This window comes from Sciurus carolinensis, chromosome 16, assembly GCF_902686445.1.
Source record: "Sciurus carolinensis chromosome 16, mSciCar1.2, whole genome shotgun sequence".
Taxonomy (NCBI): Eukaryota; Metazoa; Chordata; class Mammalia; order Rodentia; family Sciuridae; genus Sciurus; species Sciurus carolinensis.
In genome coordinates this window covers 67410799-67438248 of record NC_062228.1, presented here as the reverse complement: position 1 = coordinate 67438248, position 27450 = coordinate 67410799, and the positions used below count along the sequence as shown (strand labels likewise).

At 44.3% G+C, this 27450-nt stretch overlaps 2 protein-coding genes across 7 annotated transcripts; one reads left to right on the top strand and one right to left on the bottom strand.

Annotated features, from left to right (window-relative positions):
* Window positions 1–307: 307 nt before the first annotated feature.
* LOC124966684 (zinc finger protein 773-like) lies at window positions 308–7771 on the bottom strand. 5 transcript variants are annotated; one of them, XM_047528240.1, is made up of 5 exons: window positions 7622–7771; window positions 4064–4102; window positions 3202–3328; window positions 2581–2718; window positions 308–1992 (listed from the first exon to the last, which is right to left on the bottom strand). In XM_047528240.1, the coding sequence occupies exons 1-5, from the start codon at window positions 7652–7654 to the stop codon at window positions 842–844; spliced, it is 1488 nt and encodes a 495-aa protein (XP_047384196.1). In that variant the 5' UTR covers window positions 7655–7771; the 3' UTR covers window positions 308–841. The 5 variants fall into 5 exon arrangements, with proteins under 5 accessions (XP_047384196.1, XP_047384194.1, XP_047384195.1 ...); XM_047528238.1 differs by having other exon boundaries at window positions 7452–7763; XM_047528239.1 differs by having other exon boundaries at window positions 2620–2718; window positions 7452–7763.
* A 4370-nt stretch (window positions 7772–12141) lies between these two features.
* Window positions 12142–18901, top strand: Znf772 (zinc finger protein 772). Of its 2 annotated transcripts, none has more exons than XM_047528245.1 (4): window positions 12142–12314; window positions 13023–13107; window positions 13564–13671; window positions 14302–18901. In XM_047528245.1, exons 1-4 carry the CDS (start codon window positions 12282–12284, stop codon window positions 15447–15449), a joined length of 1374 nt encoding a protein of 457 aa, XP_047384201.1. In that variant the 5' UTR covers window positions 12142–12281; the 3' UTR covers window positions 15450–18901. The 2 variants fall into 2 exon arrangements, with proteins under 2 accessions (XP_047384201.1, XP_047384200.1); XM_047528244.1 differs by having other exon boundaries at window positions 12981–13107; window positions 14302–18899.
* The last annotated feature ends 8549 nt before the right edge of the window (window positions 18902–27450 follow it).

The following is a 27450-nucleotide window of genomic DNA, read 5'->3' as shown; positions in this document are numbered from 1 at the left end:
CAGCACTGACCCATTTGGGAAATACAAATTTAAACCACAGTGAAACTGCATACCTACTAGAATGGATAAAATGAGTGACCCATGAATCACAAAAGTTTCAGGAAGGATATGAATAACTGGTAATGTGACATATTCCAGGAGGAAAGGTGAAAGAAAACACATAACCATTTGGCAGGTTCTTAAAAACTTAAACCCTTGGATCAACTTCTAACATGAGAATATGAGGAGTTTTGCAGTCTGTTCCCAGGAAAACTGGTGAAATATGAAAAATACAATTGAGAGTTTTCTGAAAATGGTCCTCATGGTATACAGCAAAAGAAATGTTTATTCAGTATGGAAAGCAAGAGTCAGGCTTATTTGAACCAAAACCATTCCATGCCTCCTTGCTCGGTTAGATGAACTCCAATTGGCGTAGCCAAGGATACAAGCTCCCCTTCTCCTTGGAGCCTCCAGGCAGAGGACCATCTTCTTGGGAGGAGCATGGTGGTAGCAGTTCTCATCCTGCTCTCAGTGTGCATGTCTGGATAAGTGATGTCCACTCCCTGGCTCCTCCACAAAGTCAACTCTCAGAACCTCTCTGTTAAGTTACTCCTAAGGCCTTTTTCCAGTTTGAACTTCCTAGTGTGGAATAAGGTTACACCCCTGGCTTAAGCCTTTCTCCACATTCACTGTGTTCATAAGGCTTATTCGGGCTGTGATATTTATGCCACTGAGTCAGAACAGAACTTTTGTTAAAGTCATTTCCACACTAACTGCATTCATGCTTCCTTTTAGCTTGCATCCTCTCCAGTGTTGTGAAGAGGTTGGAGGTGTGGCTAAAAGTTCACCCACATTCAAAGCATCAAGACTTTTCTCTAATGTGAACTTTTTGGTGTTGAATGAGGTTGAAACGCTGGCTAAATGATTTCCTGCAATCATTGCATTCATAAGGCATTTCTCCAGTGTGAATCCGCCGATGTTTAACAAGGCTGGAGCTGTGGCGAAAAAATTTCCCGCATTCTCTACACTCATAAGGCTTTGCTCCAGTGTGAACTCTCTGATGTTTAACAAGGCTGGAATTCTCACTGAAGAATCTCCCACAGTCATTGCATTTAAAAGGCTTTTCTCCAGTATGAACTTTTCGATGTTGCATGAGGCTTGAGCTTTGGCTAAAAAACTTCCCACATTCACTGCACTCATAAGGTCTTTCTCCAGTGTGAACTCGCCAGTGATTGATTAGGCTGGACTTGTGGCTATAGAATTTTCCACATTCACTGCACTTATAAGGTCTTTCTCCAGTGTGAACTCTCTGATGCTTCATGAGGCTAGAGTTGAAACTAAACAACTTTCCACATTGACCACATTCATAAGGCCTTACTCCAGTGTGGACTCTGTGATGCTGAACAAGTGTGGAATTATGCCTGAAAGCCTTTCCACATTCACTGCATGTAAAAGGTTTTTCTCCAGTGTGAACTCTTCGGTGTTGAATGAGGTCAGCATTTCGGCTAAAGGACTTTCCACATTCACTGCACCCATAGGGTCTTTCTCCGGTGTGAACTATTTGGTGTATAAAAAGGTTGGATTTATGGCTAAACAGCTTCCCGCATTCATTGCACTCATAAGGCTTTTCCCCAGTGTGTAGTCTCTGGTGCTGAACAAGCAAGTATTTCTGACCAAAAGCTTTCCCACATTCACTGCACCTGTAGTGCCTTTTTCCAGTATTAAAGGCCTCTGCACTCTCAGTGCTCCTGGGGGGCTCCACTTCATGGTGAGTCACCTGGTACTTGAGAAGACTGGAGCTGGTTGTAAAATCTTTCCCACCCTCTCTGATTTGCAAAGACTTCTGTGATAGATGGATTCTGCAGCTCCTCAAAACTGAGACCTTATCCTCTTCTCTTTTTAAGGGTTTCTCTCCATAGCACAGCTTCTGATGTTGGTGAAGGTTTTCACTTTTCACTTCTGTGGAGACACTCTGTTCTGGAGCCTCCATAGCCACTGCTCTATGCCAACAACCTGAAGGCAGAGAGATGCTGATGAAGAGTATGGCTCTAGTATGAGCAGCATACACTCATAACTGTGTGTCAGATACTCCCAGTAAAGAGTCCCTGACATTTCTGGCAGAATGAGGGAGCCAGGTCAGGTGGGAAAGGGTTCACCATGAACTGCTGAACCTTGCAAGCTCACACACTGAGGAGGCCTCATGAGCAGCAATGACACAGAATAGGGTACAGCACAGGAAGGATGAGCAGGGTTCTCAGCACACTTGCCTGCAAACAGTTTTCTTCAATGCCTCAACTGCTGCGGACATGGCACACAGTCCATAAGGGCATGTCCAGGTTCCCCAAAACTGACTGCACTTGAATAGCCTGTGTCCACAGGCTACTCAGAGATAATTGGTCACCTCCCAACACATTCAGCAAAAACCACTGCTGGCAAGTGCTACAAAAGAATGGATAAAACATGAAAGATAGAGGTGAAGAATAGCCCTGGGTCAAAATAACAGAAATGATAAGCAGGCATATGGGGAGGATAAGACGGAAGTCATCCATGCCTCACCCCCAGAACATCAGAACCACTAGAAGAGTACTGATAGGAACCCACCTGAGCTCAACATCTCCCCCAGCTCTACCCTCCAAGTACCTTGCAGCAGGGCTGGCGTCACAACTCCCTGAGCAGGAGTAAAGGGCTCTCCCCATGACTGCAGCTGAGTAATTTCATGGGTCCTAGAATATACGAGCTCTAAGGAAAAGATAGGACAGGTAAGTGACCAACATTGGACCATTGCACCCACTTCACAACTGACCACAGGAAAGAAAACTAATACAAAAAGAATTTTGGAAGAGTGTCTTACAAACAACCCAGTAGACTTGTGACCACATCATGACCTCAATTCCTGGCACAGACAGACCTAAAGGAAGAGGGCAGAATCTGGGACACAGAACTGCTATGGATTTACACAGCATCATTGAGCCATTGAGAAGCCAACAGGGTGAGATTCATTAGGTTGACTGCAAAACTCCTGATCCTCAAGTCCTTGCCTGCATGGCTTTGGGGTAGTTCATAGAGAAAAGTGGTAATGTACACAGCCCAAGCCTATTACCTACAATACCTACTTCAGGTCACTGGGGAAAGCAGCAGTGTCCATGGCCTAGCTTTGGGAAGGATACCTCTGCCTCTAGGAAAGCCTCACCCAGGATGCTGTGATGAAGAGGACCACCTTACCCAGAGAGGTCACAAGTGCAAAGTTCTCCATCATCACATCACAGTACAGGAGCCTCTGAGCATCATCAAGCCGTCTCCACTCCTCCCGTGAGAAGTAGACAGCCACATCCTCAAAGGTCACATGACCCTGTCATGGGGGAAGGACTGAGTTCATATATAGCCTCCTATCCTGGGACTCTCAGCATCCCCCCAAATCCACTTCTACTCATCCTCTTTCCTACCCCCTACTTCAGGGGAGATAATAGGCTCTGGAGCCACAGATACCCAATCTCTCAAGTTTCCACTGACCACTGCCTTTGGCACAGGGCAATAATAAGCAGGTGGACAGAGTCCATCCAATCTCTGGGGCTGAATGGGCAGAGCTCTGCCCTTGTCCTCCCAGGCAATTCACTGGAGTCCTCCAGATCATGCTTCTCAGATATAGCCAGATTTGGGGTCACCTGTCCCTTATACCCTCAGTACAAGGGTCTTGGGACCATTCATATACACTTTCCAGGCATACAAATCACTCTTTGTACTACACCTCCTTTCCATCTCAGAACAGAGGCCCAGTTCCTGCCTCTGATCATTCCACCAAACATAATGGAAACCTAACAATGCCTGAGCATTCCCAGCAAAACGTCACCTCAAAGCATTTCCTAACGTCGTTCACTACAACTTCAATACTTTCTGAATCTCATGTCAATGGCTTCCAGGAATGGGAACCTCTCCATATAATCCCTGATCAGGGCCCTGACACCACATGACCACCTTCCAAGGAATGCAGATAGGTTAGATGAGTAAGGGGTCCCAGGACTATACAATCCCAGAGACCATGTAGGTGGGAACTAAGGAGGGTGAGGCCTGGGCACCCTACACTTACCTCCTCATCATCTCTCAGTGATTCTACAGCCATAGGAACCTATGGAAAAACAAGGATGTGAGAAGCAGGTAATAATACTGGCATTTCAAGGAACTTTCTAAATTTCCTCACACATCCTGGAGTCAGATATACCTAATCACCTACCATCTGGGCCTGAGTCTGTGATTTCTTACCAGGTATGTGCCCTTGACAAGTATCCAAACTTCCTAAGCATCAGTGCTGCCATAGGTAACAGTGATAAGATGGTGCCCATCCAATAGGAGTGTTATTTTTATCAAACTCGTTCCTATGTGTCAAGTACTAACTTTACTGAGTACATAATCTGTCAATAGTTTCAGTGCAAATAAACTGGAAAGCTTTGATAAAGTAGCAGGTTTTGGTAATGTAGGGTGTTTTTTAAATATACCTTTGAGATAAGAATTTGATATTTAAGACATTAGTTGTTCCTGTACACATTGTTTTATATTTTATTTGTATTTTTTTGGTACTGGAGATTGAACCCAGAGGGTGCTCTACCACTGAGCTACATCCCCTGTCCTTTTCGTTTTCTTTCTTTTTTTTTTTTTTTTTAAGACAGGGTCTAGGTTACCAAAGATAACCTTGAACTTGGGATACTCCTGCCTCAGCCTCTGGAATAACTGAGATCACAGATGTGTGCCACCATTCCCAGCAAGACATTTGATTAGTCAAATGCTAAACAACGTATTAAAATTTCAACCAAGTATTAAGTGCTTACAATCCGTCCTGTTTTAACTCCCCCACGTGTAAGTATTAATCTTGATCAATTAGTGCCCACTTCATAAATTTAAAAGTCAATAAATATAGGACCTGAGCCTGAGGAAACCAAGTGGGTGGGTTTGGCAACCTTGCTGCCTGTTATAAACTCCACCAGTAGCAATTCTGCTATGGGGCGGGTGTGCTTCCACTGGGGCAGGTGGTCGATCAACCCTTCAGACCTTAAGGTTGGGGGAATTTAGGCACCAAAGAGCTACTCCATGAGCCTCGCAAGCCTTTCTCTTCTCCATGGGGAGCAGACAGTAAAGACACACTGAGCCTGGAGTGACCAGCCAGTGCTGCCCAGCACCTTGCTCTCTACCTGGAGCCTCATCTACACTCCACACTCTTCTGCTCTTATGGAGGCCAGTCAGACTCACTTCCGACTCCAAGACTCCACACTCTGAGGGTGGCTCACTCACCAGGCCCATCTCTGCCCTCCTTCCTGTCAGGGGAATGTGAAATAAAAACCTGAAGATCTTCTCTCCTTAACATAAGCCCAGGCCAAGCTCTGGTTCAGGCCCCCACTGAACAGCCCTTAGCTGTGGGTCACACAGATCCCTCCAGAACTCCAGAGCTGAATGAGCAAGCTGCCCTGTGAGGCACTCCTGGTCCTGGGCTGGCCGAGGACCACCGAGCCGAAGCCTGACTCCTGACCACCTTGAAGCCTGCTCCCTGCAAAAGCTCTCCTATCTCCATCTTCCAGACTACTAAGAAAAACAAATAAATACAAACAAGCAAAAATGGAGATGGTGCTCTTCCTATTCTATCACCCTGGACCCAAATGGAGGAAGGTCCTCTCCTCCTACTCTCTCACACCCAGGAACAAACAGAAAGATGTTCCTTCCCTAATATATTGGCCAGGGAACCACCAGGAAGAGGGTGCTCTCTTCCTACTCTATCAGACCTGAGACCAATTGGGAACATGATCCTCTCCTCCTAACCTATCAACCGGTAGCCCACCAGGAAAAGGGTCCTCACCTCCACACTCTCAGTCCCATTACCCACCAGGAAAATGGACCTCTCCTCCTTCTCTATAAGACCCATGACCCACCAGGAATATGGTCCTCTTCTCCTACTCTATCAGACCTTCACGACCAAGAAAACGGTCCTCTCCTCTTACACTATCAGACCCGGGACCCACCGTGAAGACGGTCCTCTACTCCTACTCTATCAGACCTTGACCCACCGGGAAGACGGTCCTGTCCTCCTATTATATCAGACCTGGGACCACCGAGAAGACGGTCCTCGCCTCCTACACTATCAGACCTTCACCCCCAGGAATATGGTTCTCTCCTCCTACTCTATCAGACCTTGACCACTGGGAAGACGGTCCTCTCCTGGTACTCTATCAACCTTCACTCACCGGGAAGAGGGTCCTCGCCTCCTTCTCTATCAGACCTTGACCCACCGGAAAGACGGTTCTCTCCTCCTGCACTATCAGACCTTGACCTGCCGGTAAGATGGTCCTCCTACTATATCAGAACGTGACCCGCCATGAAGACAGTCCTCTCCTCCTGCTCTATCACACCTTGACCCACCGGGAAGACGGTCATTTCCTCCTGCTCTATCACACCTTGACCCACCGGGAAGACGGTCTTCTCCTCCTACTCTATCACACCTTGACCCACTGGGAACACGGTCCTCTCCTCCTACTCTATCAGACCTTGACCCGCCGGGAAGACGGTCTTCTCCTCCTACTCTATCAGACCTTGACCACCGGGAAGATGGTCCTCGCCTCCTGCTCTATCAGACCTTGACCCACCGGGAAGACAGTCTTCTCCTCCTACTCTATCAGACCTTGACCACCGGGAAGATGGTCCTCGCCTCCTGCTCTATCAGACCTTGACCCACAGGGAAAACGGTCCTCTCCTCCTACTATATCAGACCTTGACCACGGGAAATACCGTCCTCTCCTCCTGCTCTATCAGACCTTGACCACGGGGAATACTGTCCTCATCTCCTACTCTATCAGACCTTGACCACGGGAAATACGGTCCTCTTCTCCTGCTCTATCAGACCTTGACCACCGGGAAGACGGTCCTCTCCTCCTAATCTATCAGACCTTGACCCACCGGGTACATGGTCCTCTCCTCCTACTCTATCAGACCTTGACCACCGGGAATATGGTCCTCTCCTCCTGCTCTATCAGACCTTGACCCACCGGGAAGACGGTCATTGTCTCCTACTCTATCAAACCTTGACAACAGGGAATACGGTCCTCGTCTCCTAGTCTATCAGACCTTGACCCACCGGGAAGACGGTCCTCTCCTCCTACTCTATCAGACCTTGACCTGTCGGGAAGACGGTCCTCTCCTGCTACTCCATCAGAAACACAGTCCGTGCCTCCTCCTCTATCAGACCTTGACCCACCAGGAACACGGTCCTCTCCTCCTGCTCTATCAGACCTTGACCACGGGGAAGACGGTCCTCTCCTCCTGCTCTATCAGACCCTGACCACCGGGAAGACGGTCCTCTCCTCCTACTCTATCAGACATTGACCCGTCGGGAAGACGGTCCTCTCCTCCTAGTCTATCAGACCTTGACCACGGGGAAGACGGTCCTCATCTCCTCCTCTATCTACCTCGGACCCACTGGGAATCCCGCGCCCGACCTTTAAAGCCGCGGGGCTCCAATCCCGCCTGCCCAGCGCCACTTGCCGACACAGCCCCGAGGCCGCCGCGCCCCCTGCCATGGCCAGCGGCTCTTTCCTCCGATTTGCCGCTCTGCGTCCGCGTCGCCCCGCGCCCGCGTACACCCGCCGGCCGAGCAGGGGCTGCTCACCCGGCCAGGGCCCCGCGGCGCGCCCGCCAACATCGGCGGCTCTCCCGGCGGGCTCGTTCCCGCGGCCTCGCCGCGCCTCCCGCCCTGGCCTCCAGCCCCGGCCACTCCGCACAGCCAGCTCTGCGCTCTCCCAGCGCCAGGTTCAGAGGGCCGGAAACGAGGCCCGAAGCGACGCCGGAAGTCCCGCCCCGACGGGAACGCCCCTTTTCCTGGACCGAGAACTCGGCGCGTCGCCTTCTGGGTAATGTAGTTCCCCAGCGTTGAGCGGGAAGGAGGCCGGGTCAGGTCTGTGAAGGAAAGGAGACCTCGGGAAGATTTCCTGACGGTCCAGTGGTGGTGGTGTTGCAGAAGCCAGGGTCAGGTGCCCTGGAAAGCTGGTCGTTCAGTCTTGCTTTCTCAAGGACTTGAAGAGGATCTTCAACCCAAAGTAAAACGGTTCCCTCGGGCCGAAGCACGTGCACACCCCAGACTCTCCTTGCGGAGGAGAGGCTCCGTGTGCGGGACGTCGAGCACGGGAAAGGCCTCTGCGTGCTGCACGCAGACGCCAGCGGACGCGATGCGAAGCGTTTCCGCCTCCAGTCCACGCGATCTGCCTGCGCTCCCATTTCAAGCACCAAGCAGGTTCTTGTTAAGTCAGGGCAACAGAACTCAAACCATAAGCCAACCAGTGTAGACGAGCGACCGCACTACAAACCTAGTCTTAACGAAATTCATGCAATGTGATTCTACCCGCAGAAAACTCAAAACTTGGCAGCGATCAACAGCACGTCTTCTGCGAAAATCTGGGTGTGTGTAAAGTTACACCGACATCAGTGCAATCGCTGTCAGACTGACAGGTCGCTCAGGCTCTAGGGAGTCTGGGCACCTGAGGAGAGCACAGAACAAGGGGCACACAGGAGACTTATGGGTGGTGGTCACAAACGTGGCTTCAAATTTAAAAGATGATTTCTATACCTGTTAGGAACATTCCACCGACTGTGTAAGAGTTTTAAAACATTTGCCACAGGAATAGAAAAATGGATGTCCTCAACAGACGTAAAGAGGTGGATATATGTTTAGAATTGCAAATAACATGATCAGTGAGGAAAGAGCAGACTACTTAGTAATTTAGTTTAGGAAAAATGATTGCCTAGTGGTATATTCACCTGTCTCATTGAAATCACAAAATAAATTCTATGCAGGTATCTTAAAAGGAAAACGAAAACATTTTCTGGGTCTGTATGACCTCTGGGATCCATTTCTGCTTTCAGCTTTTAGAAATATTTTCATGTCTGTCATGAATAAGAACATCAAAGTTCGATTCTCAAACCCTGTCTTCAAGCAGAGATCCTTGGGCCGGAGACCACAGTCCTCAGTGTTTGAGAAGTCTAACTCACCCAAGAGGGCAAAAAAAATCGAAAACTCCTTAAGACCTGGTCACAGGACTACCCTCTACATGTGAACTTATGTAGGAAAAGAGGAAGAGGTGATTGTTGCAACCAACCAAACAGGTTACATAGAATATTTCCTGGCCTTCCTGAGGTTAAAGATTAATGGAATGAGCTACCACCCAGCCCTTCTGGAAATTCTTTTTTTTCCCCCCATACATGTATATAGGGTAATAATGTCTGTCTCATTCTACTGTCCTTCCTACTCCCACCGCTCCACCCCGCCCTTTACTCCCCTCTGCATAATCCAAAGTTCCTTCATTCTTCCCCTGCCCCCCCACTGTGGATCAGCATCCACTTAGAGAAAACAGTTGGCTTTTGGTTTTTTGGAATTGACTTATTTCACTTAGAATGATATTCTCTAGTTCCAGCCATTTACCTGCAAATGCCATAATTTCATTCTTCTTTAAGGCTGAGTAATATTCCATTGAGTATGTTAGGTCGGAATTTGAGCGACTATATAAGGGAGAGCGGAGCCACTGAGGAAAAGGGCAGTGCACCACTTGGCAATCAATCAAACAGGGGCAGAAAAACACTGACCCTTACCTCCACCTTACCTCCACTCAGCAGGACCCCTTCCCCACACCTATTCTGGCCTATAAAGACCCTGGGCAGCCAGAGCCATGTGCGATTTTCTCCGGCTCCCTACCCTGACCTGTACCCTGGGGAGCTAGGAATTTCACCCAGAGCCAAATTCCAATAAAGCTTGCTTTGGCAGCTTTCTGTTCAATTTTATTTGGCCACTGGCTGTGCCCCAAAGCTTACAGAGTATTTATGCCACATCTTTATCCATTCAGCAGTTGAGCGCACCTAGGTTGGTTCCATAGCTTAGCTATTGTGAGTTGAACTGCTATCAACATTGATGTGACTGTGTCACTGTACTATGCTGATTTTAAGTCCTTTGGGTATAAACCAAGGAGTGGGATAGCTGGGTCAAATGGTGGTTCCATTCCAAGTTTTCTTAGGAATCTCCACACTGCTTTCCAGAGTGTTTGTGCCAATCTGCAGTCCCACCTACCATGTGTGAGTGTACCTTTTCCCCACATCCTCGCCAACACTCTTTATTGCTTGTGTTCTTGATAGTTGCCATTCTGAGTGGAGAGAGAACTTCTGGAAATCCTAGGTTTCTACTAGAGGTGACCATCTGACCCTTAGACACTTGAAGTAAGAACCCTTCAGCTAAAGACCCAAGGATCATTCCATCAGAACTGTCCTTAGAAGAAGTGGACAGGGAGATGATACCACAACATACAGAACTAGAATTGTATCACAAGGAAGGGAGGGATCTGAGATTTCAGAGGGCCAGTTTTACTCTGTAACAGGTAAGCAATCCTATAATTCAGTGTTTCCCAGAATCTTAAAACCAAAGACATAAACCCATAAAGATGTTGTCTTGGTGACAATAGGCTATTCCAATGCTCCAGTAGGACCCAATAATTAAAGATCACCAACCACCAACCATGCTGCTATTCCTTACTCCTCATTCCCACAAATACTCCAACTTTGAGAATTACCTGAATTTTCTTGCTCCACTGTACATTCTTTGGCATTTCATATTACATTCAGAAATGTATTTTCTTTGTAAATATATTTCTCTTACATTTATTTTTTTTGCCTCAAATAGTCTTATACCATATTTTCATGAAAAACATTTGCTATGTATAGAAATTTGATTTGGTGGTTATTTCTTCTGCACATAAATTGTTCATGTTGCTCTTTTCATTGTCAAATGACATTTGATAAATTGCCCATCTTTTTAGATACTTGTTGAATACTCAAAGCAATTAAATAGCTCTCTATACATGGAGTATAAAATATATTTTAAAAGTGTGTGCTCACTGAGTTTGATTCAGTTGCTGGGTATGTACAAGAGGAATATATTTCGTGTTTGTGATGCTGAGCTACATCCTCAGCCCAGGAATTTATGTCACCCAGACTGCTACAACTGGAAGCTAATAAATCAGTCACTCAGGAAAGTATGAAATTGAGAAAAGTATGCAATAACAGAAAGAATGAGGATCTAGAATAAGGGAATCGAATGCAAGGCTTCTTGCATGCTACCACTGAGCTACATCCTCAGCCCAAAAGACATATTTTCTGAGGTAACAAGAGACACAAGAATTAGCCACATGCTCCAGGGTCACCAAACATTCCTATCTGGAGTCTTTTCTGTCTTGTGCCTAGTCCAAAATGCTGAAGTTTTGAAAACTAGGCTTAGAGCTTCAGGGTAAATATATTCAAAAACACTATAACATTTATTAGCTTCCATCTGCAGAAGTGTGAATGATACTAGTACAGATACAGTGTTAGGTGAGGTGTCCCCCAAAAGCTCATGTGTGAGAAATGCAAGAAGGTTCAGAGGAGAAATGATTGGGTTAGAGTATTAACCTAATCAATGAGTTAATCGCTGTTTGGTATTAACTGAGTGGTACCTGAAGGGGTGGAGTGTGGCTGGAGGAGGTGGGAATCGGGGTGTGGCCTTGCAGTATATATTAGTATCTGGAGAGTGGACTCTGCTTCCTGATCAGCGTGTGAGCTGCTCCCCTCTGCCACATTCTTCTGCCACGATGTCCTGCCTCACCTCCAGCCCCAAAGAATGGAACCTGCTGTTTGTGGATTGAGAGCTCTGAAACCCTGAGCCTTCAAATAAACTTTTCCTCCTCTATAGTTGTTCTACTTGGGTCCTTTAGTCACAGCAGCAAAAAAGCTGACTAAAACCGAGTATGTTCATTTTTATATTTTTTCGATGAGAACTCACTGCCTGAGAAAGTCTGAAATGGTATATCTCTAAATATTTCTGTGATTACTTACAACCTACACTCATCAGAAATAATGGATACAGCTCTTCGTAAAAAACGAAGCTCAGCATAGTACACAGACGCTTGAGGCCAATCCAGGCGCCACTAGTGGCACAGTAGGGCCATGACTCTGGCACAGGGGCCACTAGCCACTGCAGACGCATGAGAACTACACTACCCAGAAGCCTCAGTGGCTCCCAGCCAATCAAGGCCCAGGGAAGGGGCGTTTCTGCTCTAGCGGAAGTCGCTAGGCGGAACTTCCGACTCCCTCCACGGCAGCCATCTTGTTTGCTTTTCCATTAGCGGGTCAGTCTCAGGATCGCACCGTCAGTGACAGGCAGGGGAAGACGGGGGAGGCAGCGTCTCCCTAAGCGGTGCGGGCCGCGGCCCGCGGGGGCGCGGGCTTGCCCGCGTCGCCTGCCAGTCCCCGGCCCGATGGCGGCGGCCGTGCCGCTGGACCGCGCGCAGGTGGGTGCTCCCGCGGGTCCTACCCGCTGCCGCCTCTGAAGCCTGAAGCCCCGGGGACGGGCCTTTCGGCTGCCGCCCCGCAGACGCCCACAGCCAGCAGGGATGGCGCACGCGGGAGCGGGGCTCCGTCCCGAGGTCAGCGCAGCCTGCGGGGCTCTTGCCGGAGGAGGGACGGCCGAGCTCGGAGAGGCGCCCGCCGCTCCGCAGGGAGCGAGCGAGCCCTGCGGCTGCGGAGCGGACGCCGGGGCCGCCTCGTCGCCGGGCAGCAGCAGGCAGAGGCCAGGCCGGGGCTCTCGGGACCGCCTGCCGTCCACGGTCGCCCTCTGCCCAGGTTCCTGTGAACTGGGAGCGGCGGGCCTACGCTGGCGGGAGTCTGGCCGCGCCCTCCCAGCGGGCTCCAGGCTGCGGGGCCATTCGGGACACTGGGACCAGGTCCGGCGGAGAAAGGCGAGCCCAGCCTTAGTTGTGTGGCCAGCATGACCTTAGTGGCCCCAGGAGAATCCGCTGGCAGAGGGCGACCCCCGTACGGAAGCCCCGGGCTCGGGGAGTGTCTGTCCGACTGCTGCTGCTGTGGGCAGCCATGACCACTAGTGGGGTCGTGGAAAGAAAGCCGGGCGGGGCCCTCGGGAGAGGGGCAGCGGTGACTTGGCTCTCCCCGTGTGGCAGGAGCGGGTGGACTTTGAAGATGTGTTCGTGCACTTCTCCCAGGCAGAGTGGGCGCTCCTTGATGCGGCTCAGCGGCTCCTGTACCGCGACGTGATGCTGGAGAACTTTGCCCTTATGGCCTCCCTGGGTAAGGTCTGGTACCCACCTCCGTGGCCTGAACTGGACTCTTCCCTTTTCCTGTTCCCCAGGGCAGCCATGTCCTCCTTAAATTGCAGCCATGGGCACTACCACTTTCCCAGTTTCCGGAGTTGGTGCTGTGGACGCTGGGCCTGGGTTGTGTGCATTTCTGCCTCCTGCTTTGAGTCCCAGAACCTGCCATCCCTAAGTACTGCAGGGATAAAGCCGGGAGCCATGTGTCCTGCAGTCAGCGAGTGGAATATGTTCATCTTGTGTTCAGATTTTGCCCCTTTCTCTAGCTGACATTTCCTGTGGCTTGCCTGTGCCTGGAATCACAGTGACGAGTTTGGTCATTACTTGCTGGGACCACTGGGTTGACCCTGTGAAATTATTTTTATATTTACTTTTTGTAGGGTGGGTCACCTAGACCACTTCTGGCCATTTATCTGTCCTATCTTCTCCTTAGGACGTGCATCTTCCCTGTGTCATAGAGCTGCTTCATTGGAGCTGGGCAGTGAGCCCTGGGAACCTGATTGGGTGGACAATACTCCAGCCATTGCCAGAGAGACTCTAGGTAGGTGTGGCCCTGGGGAGGGGAAGCTGGGAATCTTAGCTATGAGGTCAGGGCTGAGTTCAAAACATTCCAAAACCTCTCTGTGCCCACAGTTTTGTTTTAGTGCCAGGGCCACTGACTGTAGCTCTGTTCTGTCTACTGTCCTATTTACACATGTCTTATTCTCTGATCTTTGGCCTCCTGCTATTCCACCTCTCTTGCTGCTGCATCTCAGCTGTTTCTCTCTGTTGCTTCCTCCACAATGTTGCCCAGCATTAGCCTGCCCTCAGTGCACCTGCCCTGCACAGTCCTTAAACAGCAGCTACCTGGTAGCACTTGGTCTTGAACATGAACATGGTCCTTCTATACAACATTCACCTGTCCCAAAAGCCAAGGAACTTTTGATTGTGAAAGACTTCATTAGGGAACCCGCCTCATCTCCCTGTGCTGTACCTCACATTTGTATCTCTCCCCATCTAGACCTCACAGATGCCAACTACTGCACAGCAGACCTCTGCGGAACCTGACCTCAGGCCCCTCATGGTGGCCTCCTGTGATTTATGATCTTGGTTGTGGTTGATGCACATTTGCAATGGGGGTTCCCCCTGATACCTGTCAGTTTGTACTTCACCGGCATTTCTCTGCTTTCAGGCTGTTGGCGTGGAGTGCAGGATGAGGAGGCACCTAAGCAGAGCATTTTTATAGAGGGAGTTTCACAAACCAGGACTCCCAAGGGAGGCTCTTCTACCCAGGACTCCTACCCCTGTGCGAGGTGTGGTCAGCTCTTGAAAGACATTTCACACTTGGCCAAGCACCAGGAAACACACCCTGGGCAGAAACTGTACTTGTGTGTGGCATGTGGGAAGCAGTACTGGTTCAGTGAGACCCCTCACCAGCTCCAGAAGCAGCCCAGTGAAGAGAAACCCAATAGAAGAGACAAGGGCAGTACCTTTCTTGGGAACCACTGTCCTGTCCAACCCTCAGAGATGCCTTTTATGACAAGAAAGGGTTGTAAAGACTCCCCAAGCAGCTCAAGCATTTTCCCGCAGCGTCACCCTCACAGTGAGTGGGATCCACCTGGTGACACCAAGTATGAGGAGACCTTTCCCAGTGGACAGAGACATTACAGATGCAGTGAATGTGGGAAAGCCTTCAGCCGCAAAGACTCACTTGTTCAACACCAGAGAGTCCACACTGGAGAAAGGCCTTATGCATGTGGTGAATGTGGGAAAACCTTCAGCCGAAAACCCATACTTGCTCAGCATCAGAGAATCCACACTGGAGAAATGCCATACGAATGTGGCATATGCGGGAAGGTTTTCAATCATAGCTCTAACCTTATTGTACACCAGAGAGTCCACACTGGAGCGAGGCCTTATAAGTGCAGTGAATGTGGGAAAGCCTATAGCCACAAGTCCACACTTGTTCAGCATGAGAGCGTTCACACTGGAGAAAGGCCTTATGAGTGCAGCGAATGTGGAAAATACTTTGGTCACAAGTACAGGCTCATTAAACATTGGAGTGTTCACACTGGTGCAAGGCCTTACGAATGCATTGCATGTGGGAAGTTCTTTAGCCAAAGCTCTGATCTTATTGCACACCAGAGGGTTCACAATGGTGAAAAGCCATATGTGTGCAGTGAATGTGGAAAAGCCTTTAGCCACAAACATGTACTTGTTCAGCACCATAGGATTCACACTGGAGAAAGGCCATATAAATGCAGTGAGTGTGGGAAGGCCTTCAGGCAAAGGGCTTCCCTCATCCGCCACTGGAAAGTCCACACTGGAGCAAGGCCTTAGTTTGCAGGTGCAGCCATGCCCTTGTTCAGCATGACTGGTACCTGAGAACAGATCAAAAAGCAGTCTTTGTTGTGTAGCCCTCGGTCACAGGTTGAGCCTCAGGCAATCACACATCTGCCCTGGGGAATTCCTGAATGCCAGCTGTGTGGGAAGCTCTCCGGGACTTTGCTGTGATTTTGACCTGCACGGACCCTTGCTAGAATCCTGTCACTGGCATCGCCTCTGAGGAGGCACTGTTCTAGCACTTGAGTCCTATGGTGCACTCCAGTGCGCAGTGAGCGCCACACCTCTGTGCCCCTCAGCTGAGTCATCAGTAGCCCAAGGCCGTGGAGCACCCTCGTTCTCTCCCGCCTCTCCCGCCTCTCCCCTGGCTAGATTAACCTGAACTTGGCCAGGTTTTGGCCTGTAGAATTCTGCCAGCTGCCAGCACAGGTTTTCTTTCTGCATGGACATTGTTGGTCTCAGGTGGCACCTGTGGTGGATTGGCCCAGTTTCTCAGACATCTAACCTGAAACTGCCTGCCTTAGACTGTTCTGGTTTGGCTCAGATGCCTTAATTTCTATATTACTTTTAGTCTGGGGGATTCCGTTAACTTTGTTGGTTGGTCTGGGAGCAGAATTCACTGCCATGAAGGGATGAAGAGCTTTTGTGAGAGCTCTAGTGTTTGTGTCTTGATGATGCTTGTAGGATGGCAAAGAATAGCCCTCATTCTAGCGTCAGCCTCTCTTGCATTGGTGCTTGCTCTCTCCTAGGAAAGAATACTCACCTTTGCAGGTCCGATCTTGGGTCTGTATACCAGTAGTATTTATATGACCAAAGTTACCCTAAGCAGTGGGAGTTTGACAATCCTGTAGTGTGTCTGGGAACATTTTAAATTGGGTCTCTTATTCTCAGAGGATATTTCATATTTTCCAGTCCTTTTGAGGATAACTTGACCCTTAGGACCTGAAATATGTCATTTGGTAGGCAGATACCTCTGGTGTCCCAAAGAAGGACCAGGTGGGAACCATAGTACAGGACCCTGATTAACAGGGAGTTAAGAGAGTGCAGCAGACTATAGGGATGGAAAGTATATCCATAGTAACCAGGTGTGGTGCCATACCTGTAGCCCCAGCTACCCAGAAGGCTGAGGCAGGACGATCAGTTGAGCTCAGGAGTTCAAGACAGCCTGGGCCACATAATGAGACCCCCATCTCAAAAAAAGTTTCTCCACAAATGTTTCCATCACTCTGGCTTTAGGGGGATTTGCAGAAATTCTCAAGACTCCCATACCTTTGTCTCTCATGGCTAAGGTCACTGACAGATGTCATTCTAAATATTTTCTGCAACAGATGGGACATAACTATAGTGTACAGTCTCAAGTTTTGATACATATTTGCACCTGTGCAGCCAAAAGTTTCTTGATTCCCTTTATAATTTATCCCTTTCCTGTCCTCAGGTGATCGCTGATCTACTGTTACTGCAGGTTTGTTTTTATTGCCTGGATTTTGTATGTGTGAACTAATGCAATACATCCTGAGGTATCTAGCTTCTTTTACTCTGATTATTTGTGTTCATCCAGGTTGTCTTGTGTGTTGGTAGTTTATTTCTATTCTTTTGTACTGTCACTGAGCATATTCCATTTCGGAGAAATATTTCCAAAGCAAGTCATCTGGAGACACTCGCCCAGAAACCAAACTGCAGTGTCTATTATAATCAACCTTGAGGTGAGGTACAGTGTGTAGGTACACTGACTAGTCCTGGTAAAGGTGGGAGGGAGCTATGTGACCAAGTAAATACAAGGAGGTAGGGATTTAGGGGTGGGGAGAGTGTTCCTGGGATATTGGTGACTTCAGTCATGTGCTTTGTTTTCATTTTACTTTTTTAGTCCTTTAATGGTGAATTAAATTGACTGCTTTTCCAATGTCATGCCAACCTTGCATTTCTAGGAAAAAACATTTTATTATTTTATGTATTGGTGGATTTGTTTAGGTGTTTTAAATTTTTTTTTTAGTCTACATTCATGAGGGATGTTAGTTTCTAACTTTCTTTTAATGCCTGGGTTTGGCTTTGGTTCCAGCATAATGTTGACTTTACAGAATAATTTGGTAGATATTCCTTACTACTGAATTATCCGAAAGAGTTTGTGAAATTGGTATTTCTTCCTTAAGTGTTTGGTAGAATTCACCAGCGAAGCTATCTGGGTCTAGAATTTGTTTTGTATGAAAGTTTTTAACCACAAGATTAATTTCCATGTTCCTCCTCCTCTCTTTCTCTGTCTAGAACAAGTTTTAATGGATTATGTCTTGCAAGGAGTAACTTGTTAATTTTATTTAAGTAGTCAAAATGTTCAAAATTCCCTTATTACTAGTAGTATCTAGAATCTGTAGTCATGCTATTTCTCTTATTCTGATACTGGTGGTATCTATACAGAATTTTTAATTCTTGATCAATTTTGATAGAGATTTATAATAAATGTTATGATCTTACAGCATCTGGTTCATTAATTTCTCCACTTTGTTTCTTTTTTTCTCTTTCAGTCTGACCTTTACTAATACCTTCAGCTTTTATTAGATTTCATTTCTCTTTTGCTACTTTTTCATATAAAAGGTGTCCTTCATTTGACACCTTTGGGGTTTTTATGTTTTTACTAATATAGGTACATCATGGTAGCATTGTCCCATAAGGACTTTTAGTTCCCTCCCATGAAACTTGACATATTGTGTTTTCATTTTAATTAAGTTTAAAATCTTTAAAATTTCTTTATAAATCTCTTAACATGTCTCTCTTTAGAAGTGTGTTAGTTTCCAAGTATTTCAGGATTTTCTTTATTTTTTTTTTCTGTTAATTTATAATTTAACTCCATTTCAGAGTACATACCTTATGACTTGAATCATTTGTATTTCCCAGAATATGGGCTATCTGTAAGAGTTGCAGGTTCACCTGACATGACTGTATATTGTACTATTGTTAGGTAAAAGGTTCTATAAGTGTCAAAGGTCAGGATGGCTAATAATATTGTCTAAGTTTTTTGTAACCTCACTTATTTTCTGTGTTTGGGAATTGTTTATAGCAATTATTTGAATATAATTGTTTACATCTTTAAATATAAAAGTAGATTTACCTATTTCTCTGTGCAGTTCTATCAGTTTTTTCTTCATATATTTCCAAGCTGTTTTACTTGGTGAATAAACATTTCCTATTGTTATGTCCACTTAATGAGTTACCTTCCTTATCATTATGATCCTCCTTATCTACAGCAGAATTCTTTGCTCTAAAATCTACCTTGTGTGATATGATACAATTAACATGGTATAATTTTGATTGGACACTCAATTTCACCTCTGTGGGTATTGAAAATCTTTGTATCTCTGTAGATACTCTTCATTTTCTTTCTATTACCTTAAGTTACTTGGAAACAATATGATCTTTGAAGACCTTGATCTGTGCACTTTCATTCCCCACCCAATAAGGCAACCATTCTACCTCCTGAGCACTCCATAAATAAAGAGATTTTCCATTCAAGCTGCTTGGAACAGGAGCTCTTCTGGGCTCCAAACCTTGAGTTTCCCCATCTAATCCTTTCTGTTATCTCTTTGACTGTCCTTTGTGGTTTACTGCATGCATATTCAGATTAGCTGAATATTTGGGAATGACCTGTGTGCAGCTCTGAAGTTTCCTGTCCTGTGTTTGCTCTATGGACTCCAACCACCTCTGCAAACCCAGGTGCCAACCTCTGACTCCTTAACTATAGGGAGTTTTTGGCTCTGCCTGGGCTTTCCATCCTTGCTCTAGAGCCTAGGAATTAATTTTCACAGTAAACTGGGACAGCCAGTGTGGTGGTGTGTGCCTGTAATCCCAGTGACTCAGGGCTGAGGAGAAGGATCACAAGTTCAAAGCCAGCCCCAGCAACTTAGTGAGGCCCTAACTCAGTGAGACCCTTTCTCAAAATAGAAAATAAAAAGGGCTGGGTATGTAGCTCAGTGGTTAAGCACCCCTGAGTTCAATCCCTGGTACTAAGAAGAAAACAATAACAACAACAACAAAGGAAAAAACAGTAACCTGGGACAGTCATTGGTCCCACACCATTTTTTTGCCCTCCCTCACAGATCTCTGTTTTGCCTGATGTGCAGTGTATTAAGAATCAGTTCATATACTTTGTCATTTTATTCAGCTTTTCATTTTCAAGAAATTCTATTAATCTCCAAAGCAGATACCTTGGATATAACAGCAAAATTGACACACTTCCTGCCATACCAGAGAGAGAGAACTTATAAATATGAGCAAGAAAAGGTGGTATAATGCTAAGATACCTTTGAAACATAATGGATGATGTGTGATTATTTTAAACAGCCCTTTCTCCATAAGCTGAAAATAGGAGAACAAAAATTGATTAAAGAGCTGGAACTGTGGCTCAGTGGCAGAGTGAGGCACTGGGTTTGATCCTTAGCACTACATACAAAAATGAACAAATAAAATAAAGGCATGCTGTCCATCTACAACTACAAAAAATGTTTTTAAATTGATTGAAAAAATACCAACTGACCAGGTTCACTCAAAAATAGATAATCTGAAAAATCCTCTGCTAAAGATATTTAATTGGTATTTCCAGACAATTGGCAAAGCTAATCTGTGTGTAAATGTAACTCTCCCCATCAAAAACTTCACATGGAGATGACTTCACTAATGAATTCTACCAAGTACTTCATGAGGAAATAATTTGTATTCTATTAAACTCTATCAAGAAATAAAATAAGGATAGAATACATTCCAACCATGTTGTGAAGTAATTATTACCTGGATAACAAAACCATTTAATGATATTGAAAGAAAACTAAAGGTCTGCAAGAAAGCAGATGCAAAAAAAAAAAAAAAAAAAAAGGCAACAGAATTCTTAAAGGATTTTCAGCAAATTAAATTGATACATGTGTGTACACATGCAAAATGCAAGGTTGGTTTAACAACTGGAAATCTTAATATATGTTAAATAAAGTAAAGTGTGATAAGGAATATATCTGATTCTTAGGTTCCTGGCACAGGACTTCAAAAGTTTTAGAACTCTTCCAAAGGTTTTTCTTTTTTATGCTAATGAGGTGATCTATGGGGCTCCCATAAAACAAGAATGGAGTCTGTTCACCAGAAAAGCCAGCCATGGGATTAGAGGATTGAAACTGTACCAGACTGATCTTTGGGGAAGGAAGAGGGCCTCAAGACTGAGGTCAGTTGTGTGGTTATCTTTTAACCAATCTTGACTATTAATGAGACCCTGGTCAACTCTCTAGACATGGATGCTTGGTTGTACATCCTCAGTGCTGAGCATATTGATAAACCATACCCTGAATCCATGGGGAGAGGCCATGGGGTCCCCACTTCTGGAACCTTCCCGACCTTGTCCTATATGTCTTTTCCATTTGGCTATTCCTGAGTTTTACCCTTTAAAACAAAACTGGAATCATAAATATATAATAGCACTTTTAGTGAGTTCTGTAAGTCATTCTAGCATTTTGTCAAATTTAAAGGGGTCATGGAAATCTCTCAAACTATACCTGGTTGTCCAGAAGTACAGGTGGACCCAGAGACTTACAGCTGACTTCTGAAATGAGGGCAGTCTTCTGGGGATGGAGCCATTAATCCTCTGGCCTTAGTGTGTCAGAATGCCATGATTTACCATTTCTCCCTGATTTTCTATTGGCTTACACCAACAGTACATGTGAACCCTGTGACTTAAGTTTTGTTGGGGTTGTTTGTGTTTTTTAGAAGTCAACAAACCGATTTTTAGAAATCAATCAAAACCATATGAATTCCAAAATTCATATGGAAATTTAAAGGACCTAAAAAATCCTTAACAAAGTTTGGAGAGAACAACAAATTTGAAAGATTTTTGTCTGATTTTTAAGGGAAAAGTTTATAGTGTCATACTAATCAAAAGCATAGTATTGATGAAAGGCTAGAGACAGCAAAGGAGAGTTCAGAAATAGCCCTACACATATATTGTCAGTTTATTTTCAACAAAATCGTAGTTCCAAACTCAAAATATAAAGTTTTCAATAAATTGCTCTGAAAAATCACAACATCTGCCAGGCGCAGTGGTGCACACCATTAATCCCAGTGGCTTGGGAGGCCGAGGCAGGAGCACAAGCTCAAAGCCAGCCTCAGCAACTTAGCAAGGCCCTTTGCAACTCAGTGAGACCCTGTCTTCAAAATAAAAAAGAGGCTGGGGATGTGGCTCAGTGGTCAACTCCCCCTGGGGTTCAATCTCCAGTACCCCCTTCAAAAAAATTACAACATCCACACAAAAAGTAAAGTTAACAAGATTCCTCAACATTTGAATTATTTATTAATTAACAAGATGAATTTTAAATGCCAAAGATTAAAAATATCCACCTCATAGGAAATGACATAGGAGGAATACTCTGAATGTGGGCTAAACAAAGACTTTTCTACACAAAGAATATAAAAATTAAAATAACTAGGACTTTATCAAAATTAAAAACTTGAACCGGAGGTAGTGGTGCATGCCTGTAATCCCAGTAGATCAGCAAAATTGAGGTAATGAGCAACTTTGTGAGACTCTGTCTTTAAATAAAATACAAAATAGGGCTGGGGATGTGACTCAGTGGTCAAGTGCAATATGTGGTAAATAACTGATATCTTGATTTTTAAATAATCTTTACAACAATAAGAAACAGCCCAATTTAATAAGCAAAGGGTGAAATTTTCACTGCATATTTCATCAAAGAAAGATGGAAGAAAAGTAAGCACGTGAAGATATGTTCAACGGTGGTAGTCATTGGGGCAATACAAAGTAAACAGCACTGAGAAACCAGCACACACTCTCTTGAATGGATAAATTCCAACTGTCCTAAAAGTCATAGGACAACTGGGACTATGATACCCATGGGAATGCAAAATGCTCAAACTACCTTCAAGACACTTTCTTAATAGGAAAAGAACACTGCTGCAAGAGACCACTTTTTAAAATATGATTTGGCACTTTCTATAAAGTTAACCATGTGATAGCTATCTGATCATATAAGAAAAGAGGTGAGATTTTATTTGTGAATTCCTACCAGGTAAAGCCCAGGTGCATCTTGGATTGAACCATCCTAAATGCACCAGATCCCACCCTCACATGTCTATCTTCTATGTGCCAGACTGTGGCTGAGACCCTCAGTGAACTGTCATGTCAATTCAGAGTAACCTGAAATACTGAATGCAGTCTTGGAATCTGCTGTGATTTGAAGTTTGGGACTGGTAGGAAAACATTTTAACTTTTGCTACTGTCAGGAAATGTAGTGCAAGACAGAGTGGGCAGACACAGTGACTATCCTGGACTTATCACCACCTCCTCTGGAGCCTCTGGGAAAGGAGCTTCTGGAGCTGTAGAACAACCAGGAGTCCAGCAACCCAAGCAGCACAGAAATGCCTGGTGGGACATACACTTTAGTATATGGAATTACCTTCCCAGTATGTAACTTCAGGATCGAAGGTGTTATTTATATTCAGCTAGAGTGTGTCAATAAAATATAGGGGATGATGTGTGGCAGAGTCCAGTATTAGTAGCCATACGCAGGTCAATGTGGGTATGAATCCTTCAGCTTTTTTTGGTGACTGTATAAATTCATGAAAAGGTGGGTAAAGTAACATCGCTGTCATGAGACATTTAATGTAGCTCTTCAAAGGTTCAAAAGAAAGTTGTAAACCTAACAAATTGTTAGGGGTTGTTTCTGCAAGACAATAGACACAGAGAGCTGAAATCACTTTTGCACTTATAACCAAGGCTCATAAAGTTGCATTTAAAATAGGTCAACACCAAAAGATAAGTGCATTTCAATTTTACACTAAATTGATGTTTAGTATCTTTTTATTTATACTTAGAACTTTGATATCAAATAAATCCATCATTTATATTTAATAATAGAATTTTTACTTAATATACAGTTTTGATAGTAAATTTGCATGGGGTATGTGACATTTTACTAGAAAAAAATCAAAAGAGATAAAAGTAAATGTGATAGTTTGGAAATGTAGCAAAATTTAAAATCTCATAATATCTGTATAAAATAAACCTAATTGGCATTTCAAGACAAAACTTATAATTACAGAATTCATGTATGTAAATAAAAAGTACTTACATTAATCCTTGTGATTCTCTCAGGTAAAGGATAAGATGAGGATACTCAAAACAACAATGAATCTACTTGATTTTCTAGAGAGAAGTAGATCTTTAGAAACTACTCATTCTCTAGTATTTAAATCATATCCACACTTTTAAGCTAGGTGAAATTAGCTAACAAAGATATTTTGTAAATAATTTAGATACTTCATGTTGGCCATTGGTAATTTGTAATTTGTGTTCTTTGAAGATTAATATATTAATTTTAACTTAATCCATCATAGATATGATTTGACATCTTAATTAAAATACATGCAATGTTCTGATCAGATATTTTACAAATCATTTTTATAGGGAGCACAGACATTTTTATCCACTGATTGATCCATGTGTGTAATTTTTCATAAACAGAAATTCAGATTCTTTGGCCCTGTCTTAGGAGATCAGCCAGAATTCTGACATTCCTCTCCAGCTTCACATTCTTCCATTCTCTCCATATGTCTTGGATGTCCCTTAGTCCCACGAGGTTACACAGGTATTTCTTATTTAAGTTCCCTCAAAGGGATTTGTCCTATGTAAGAAACACCAGAACCAAATTTCATGTCCAAAATATTCATAAGACCTTCCACGATTCTTCATAATTCAATGTTAAGAATTTTTCCTTACATCGCTAAGCTCAAAATTTCCCTCCATTAAACTATCTTAAAATTTCCTGGACTTCTGAGATGAACATAACACAGATGGAGTGTCCTTTGTGTAAAGTACATATAGTGTTTGTTTTTAACCCTACTCTGAGATCCATGTGGTCAAGCACATCACTGCCCATACTTCTCTTAGCATCATATATTAATAGCTTCTGAATTTTAGCAAATGTTGAATTCCATGAATACAACAGATATGGCAACCAGATGAAGAAAACCGGTTTTAACTCATCAGCTCTAAACCTTCGGACATTCACTTGCACAAGGAAATCTGAAGACATTTTGAAAAACTGTGCCATATTTACCATAGGCCGTCAGTGAGTTCTTCCTCAGTCTGCAGGCAAAGGTGTCAAAAGGCAAGGGTGTCACTGATGACACCTGATAAATCCTGTATAAAATAAGCATTATTAGCATTTCAAGGCAAAACTTATAATTACAGAATTTAAGACACATCTGGGGCCGAACACTGGTAACATGAGGATACAGTCACAGAGCAGTTCACTGTCCGCTGGCCTCCATTTGCAAACAGAGCTGTCCAAATAGCCAAGATAGTGTAGACCGACTAGAAAACAAAAACGAACTCACTGGGATAGTGATGGTGCATGTGGCTCTGGCCTCGTGGGAAGGCCCAGGAGAGAGTCTGCACCCATGAATGTGTTGGACTTGCTGCTTGTGTCTGCAACATAGAGACCACAGAGCCACTGACCCAAACCATGAAACCCATAAATACAGAACTATGTATGAATTAAAAATCCCCTGTCATTTGTCAACTTCTTTTCACACTATGCTTTTTGCTATTCAGGGGATCATTCATGATTATAAGACTGCATGAATTTAATAAACTGTGTGGGATCCTGCAGAGGAAACAACAAAGGTTGACTGACTTTAGTGATCTAAACTTGACTGCCATCCACCTGCACAAACTAGCATCCACCTTCAATGACCTAGAATCTGTGGAGGAGAGACAGTGCTGAAGGAACCACCTGTGGCCACTCTAGTTATTAAAGATACGTTTACATCCAAAATCACCCAGGAAGGATCTCACTTCAAAAACTGACAGTCTGAAGTATCTTTTTAAAGCAAAGAACCAAGGAATTGGCCAAGGACAGTTGGTTGAGAATCAAGTCTGTGGGCATCACCTTGTGTCCAGTGAGTAAGGTGAAGTTATACAGACAAAGGAGAATGGAATACCCCAGTATTCCAACTCCAATCTGAGTGAGGAAGATCATCTCCATTTCCAATTTTCCAAAAGTCATTCCCAGTATCTAGGGAAGGTGATTTCAGTTGAAGTTAGAATAATCTGTAGAAAAAGAAAAAAAAAAAAAAAAGAATGTCTTGCTGTTGCTTGAGAAAGTTTTCCCTGTTTATCTTAACCATAGTTTCTACCTGGAAACAAGAATGAAGACATTGTGTTTATTTGGTAATGGCAACACACAGAAGCAGCATGTGTGTTTATCTGCAGGGGAGCATGTGAATGAATGAGGGCATAACATACAATAGATCTCTACAACTTAGAGATGAATGACAGAGGTCTCTTTGTGAATCCAGTGAGTTTTGAAATCTTGATAGCTTTGAAGATGTGAATTTGTTCCAGTGTGATTGATATATTAAGGAACACCAAAAATATGAAGAGAACGTTACCTAATCCTATGCATGATACCATCCACAATGAAGTCTAGATGAAACCAACCTGGATCTACTGGGTACAATGGGCATACTCATCCACCAGGAGCCTGAGTCTACCCTGCTATGAAGCACACCCATCCACATCTGCAGTTACGGCGTTCTTCCTCATTTTATACAGCTCTTCTTCCACCACTTCAAATAACTTATCAGCTGCAACCTTTCTGAAATTCACTTCCACAAGGAAGTTTCAAAGCTTTTTAAAATAAAAGTGCACAATTATTATAACATTTTTGTACTTCTTAGCCAGTTTACTTTTGTAAAGTTCTGCTAAGATGTTTATTGATTAGTTCACCCTCTTGCTTTTCTAGTTAACATCTTTGTGAGTCTGATTTATTCCTGTGGTGTTCCTCACTACTAACTTATATGGCTTAGCACTCCCTGGCATCACAGCACAAAGAATACAGTATCTTCCCCAGGGTTCATTCTGAAGTGATAAGGAACACGAGCCAGAACAATGTCCAAACATGCTACATTTTTTTTTTTTTTTTTTTTTTTTTTTGCGGTACTGGGGATCAAACTCAGGGACTTGTGCTTGTGAGGCAAGCCCTCTACCAACTGAGCTATCTCCCCAGCCCCATGCTACATTATTTTAATCAAATAGAGACAAATATATAAAGGAGAGTTCATACGGTGAGCGACAGAAATGAGAGGTTTTATGGAAGTTTCTGATGTTACAGTTTTGGCTTTATGCAAATGGAAACATTTTACATAATTACTAAAGAAGATTAAGTCAGAATGAAATTACAAACTCCATAAAATCAAATTTAAAATAAAGAAAAAGTGAACCTAATTGTGTGTCAATGTATTGACCTATCCATGCAAGGAAAATTGGGTTTAACACACACACATACACACACACACACACACACACACACACACACACAAAGTATAGGTAAATACAAAAAAAAACTGGATATATCTAAGTCAATATCATTGTCATATTGCACTGCAACTACAAACTGGGTTGTGTGTACAAAGTCTTTATCTCTGCATTATTTCTTATCATTGCATGTGAATCCATAATATCTCAATAAAATTTCAATCAAAATCCTTGGGAATATGTAAGGCCAAAATAAGACATCATAAACCTTGCCCATAATCATATTTTGGTAAGCACCTCTGGTATGGATGCATTGAAATAAATAATACTAATTGATAGTATAATTGGTAATCAAGGCTTTCGGTATTGGTCAAAGGAAGTACGAATACTAACGCCACACATACACCCACAAACAGCTTTAAAGCTGGGCATGGTGGTGCACACCTGTAATCTCAGCTACTTGGGAGGCTGAGGTGGGATGATTGCCAGTTCTAGGACAGCATGACATACAGCAAGAAACTGCCTCAAAAAACCCTGTAATTTTTGGAATAATAATTCATGCAATATTTAAGCATATATATTTTATATTATTTTCTACTGAAAAAATGTAGACACCATCAATTGACTCCATAGTATTGATCATGATCAGATTGTTACTGCAATGTCATTTCTTACTAGAAAAAGGAAAAGCCCCTGAAA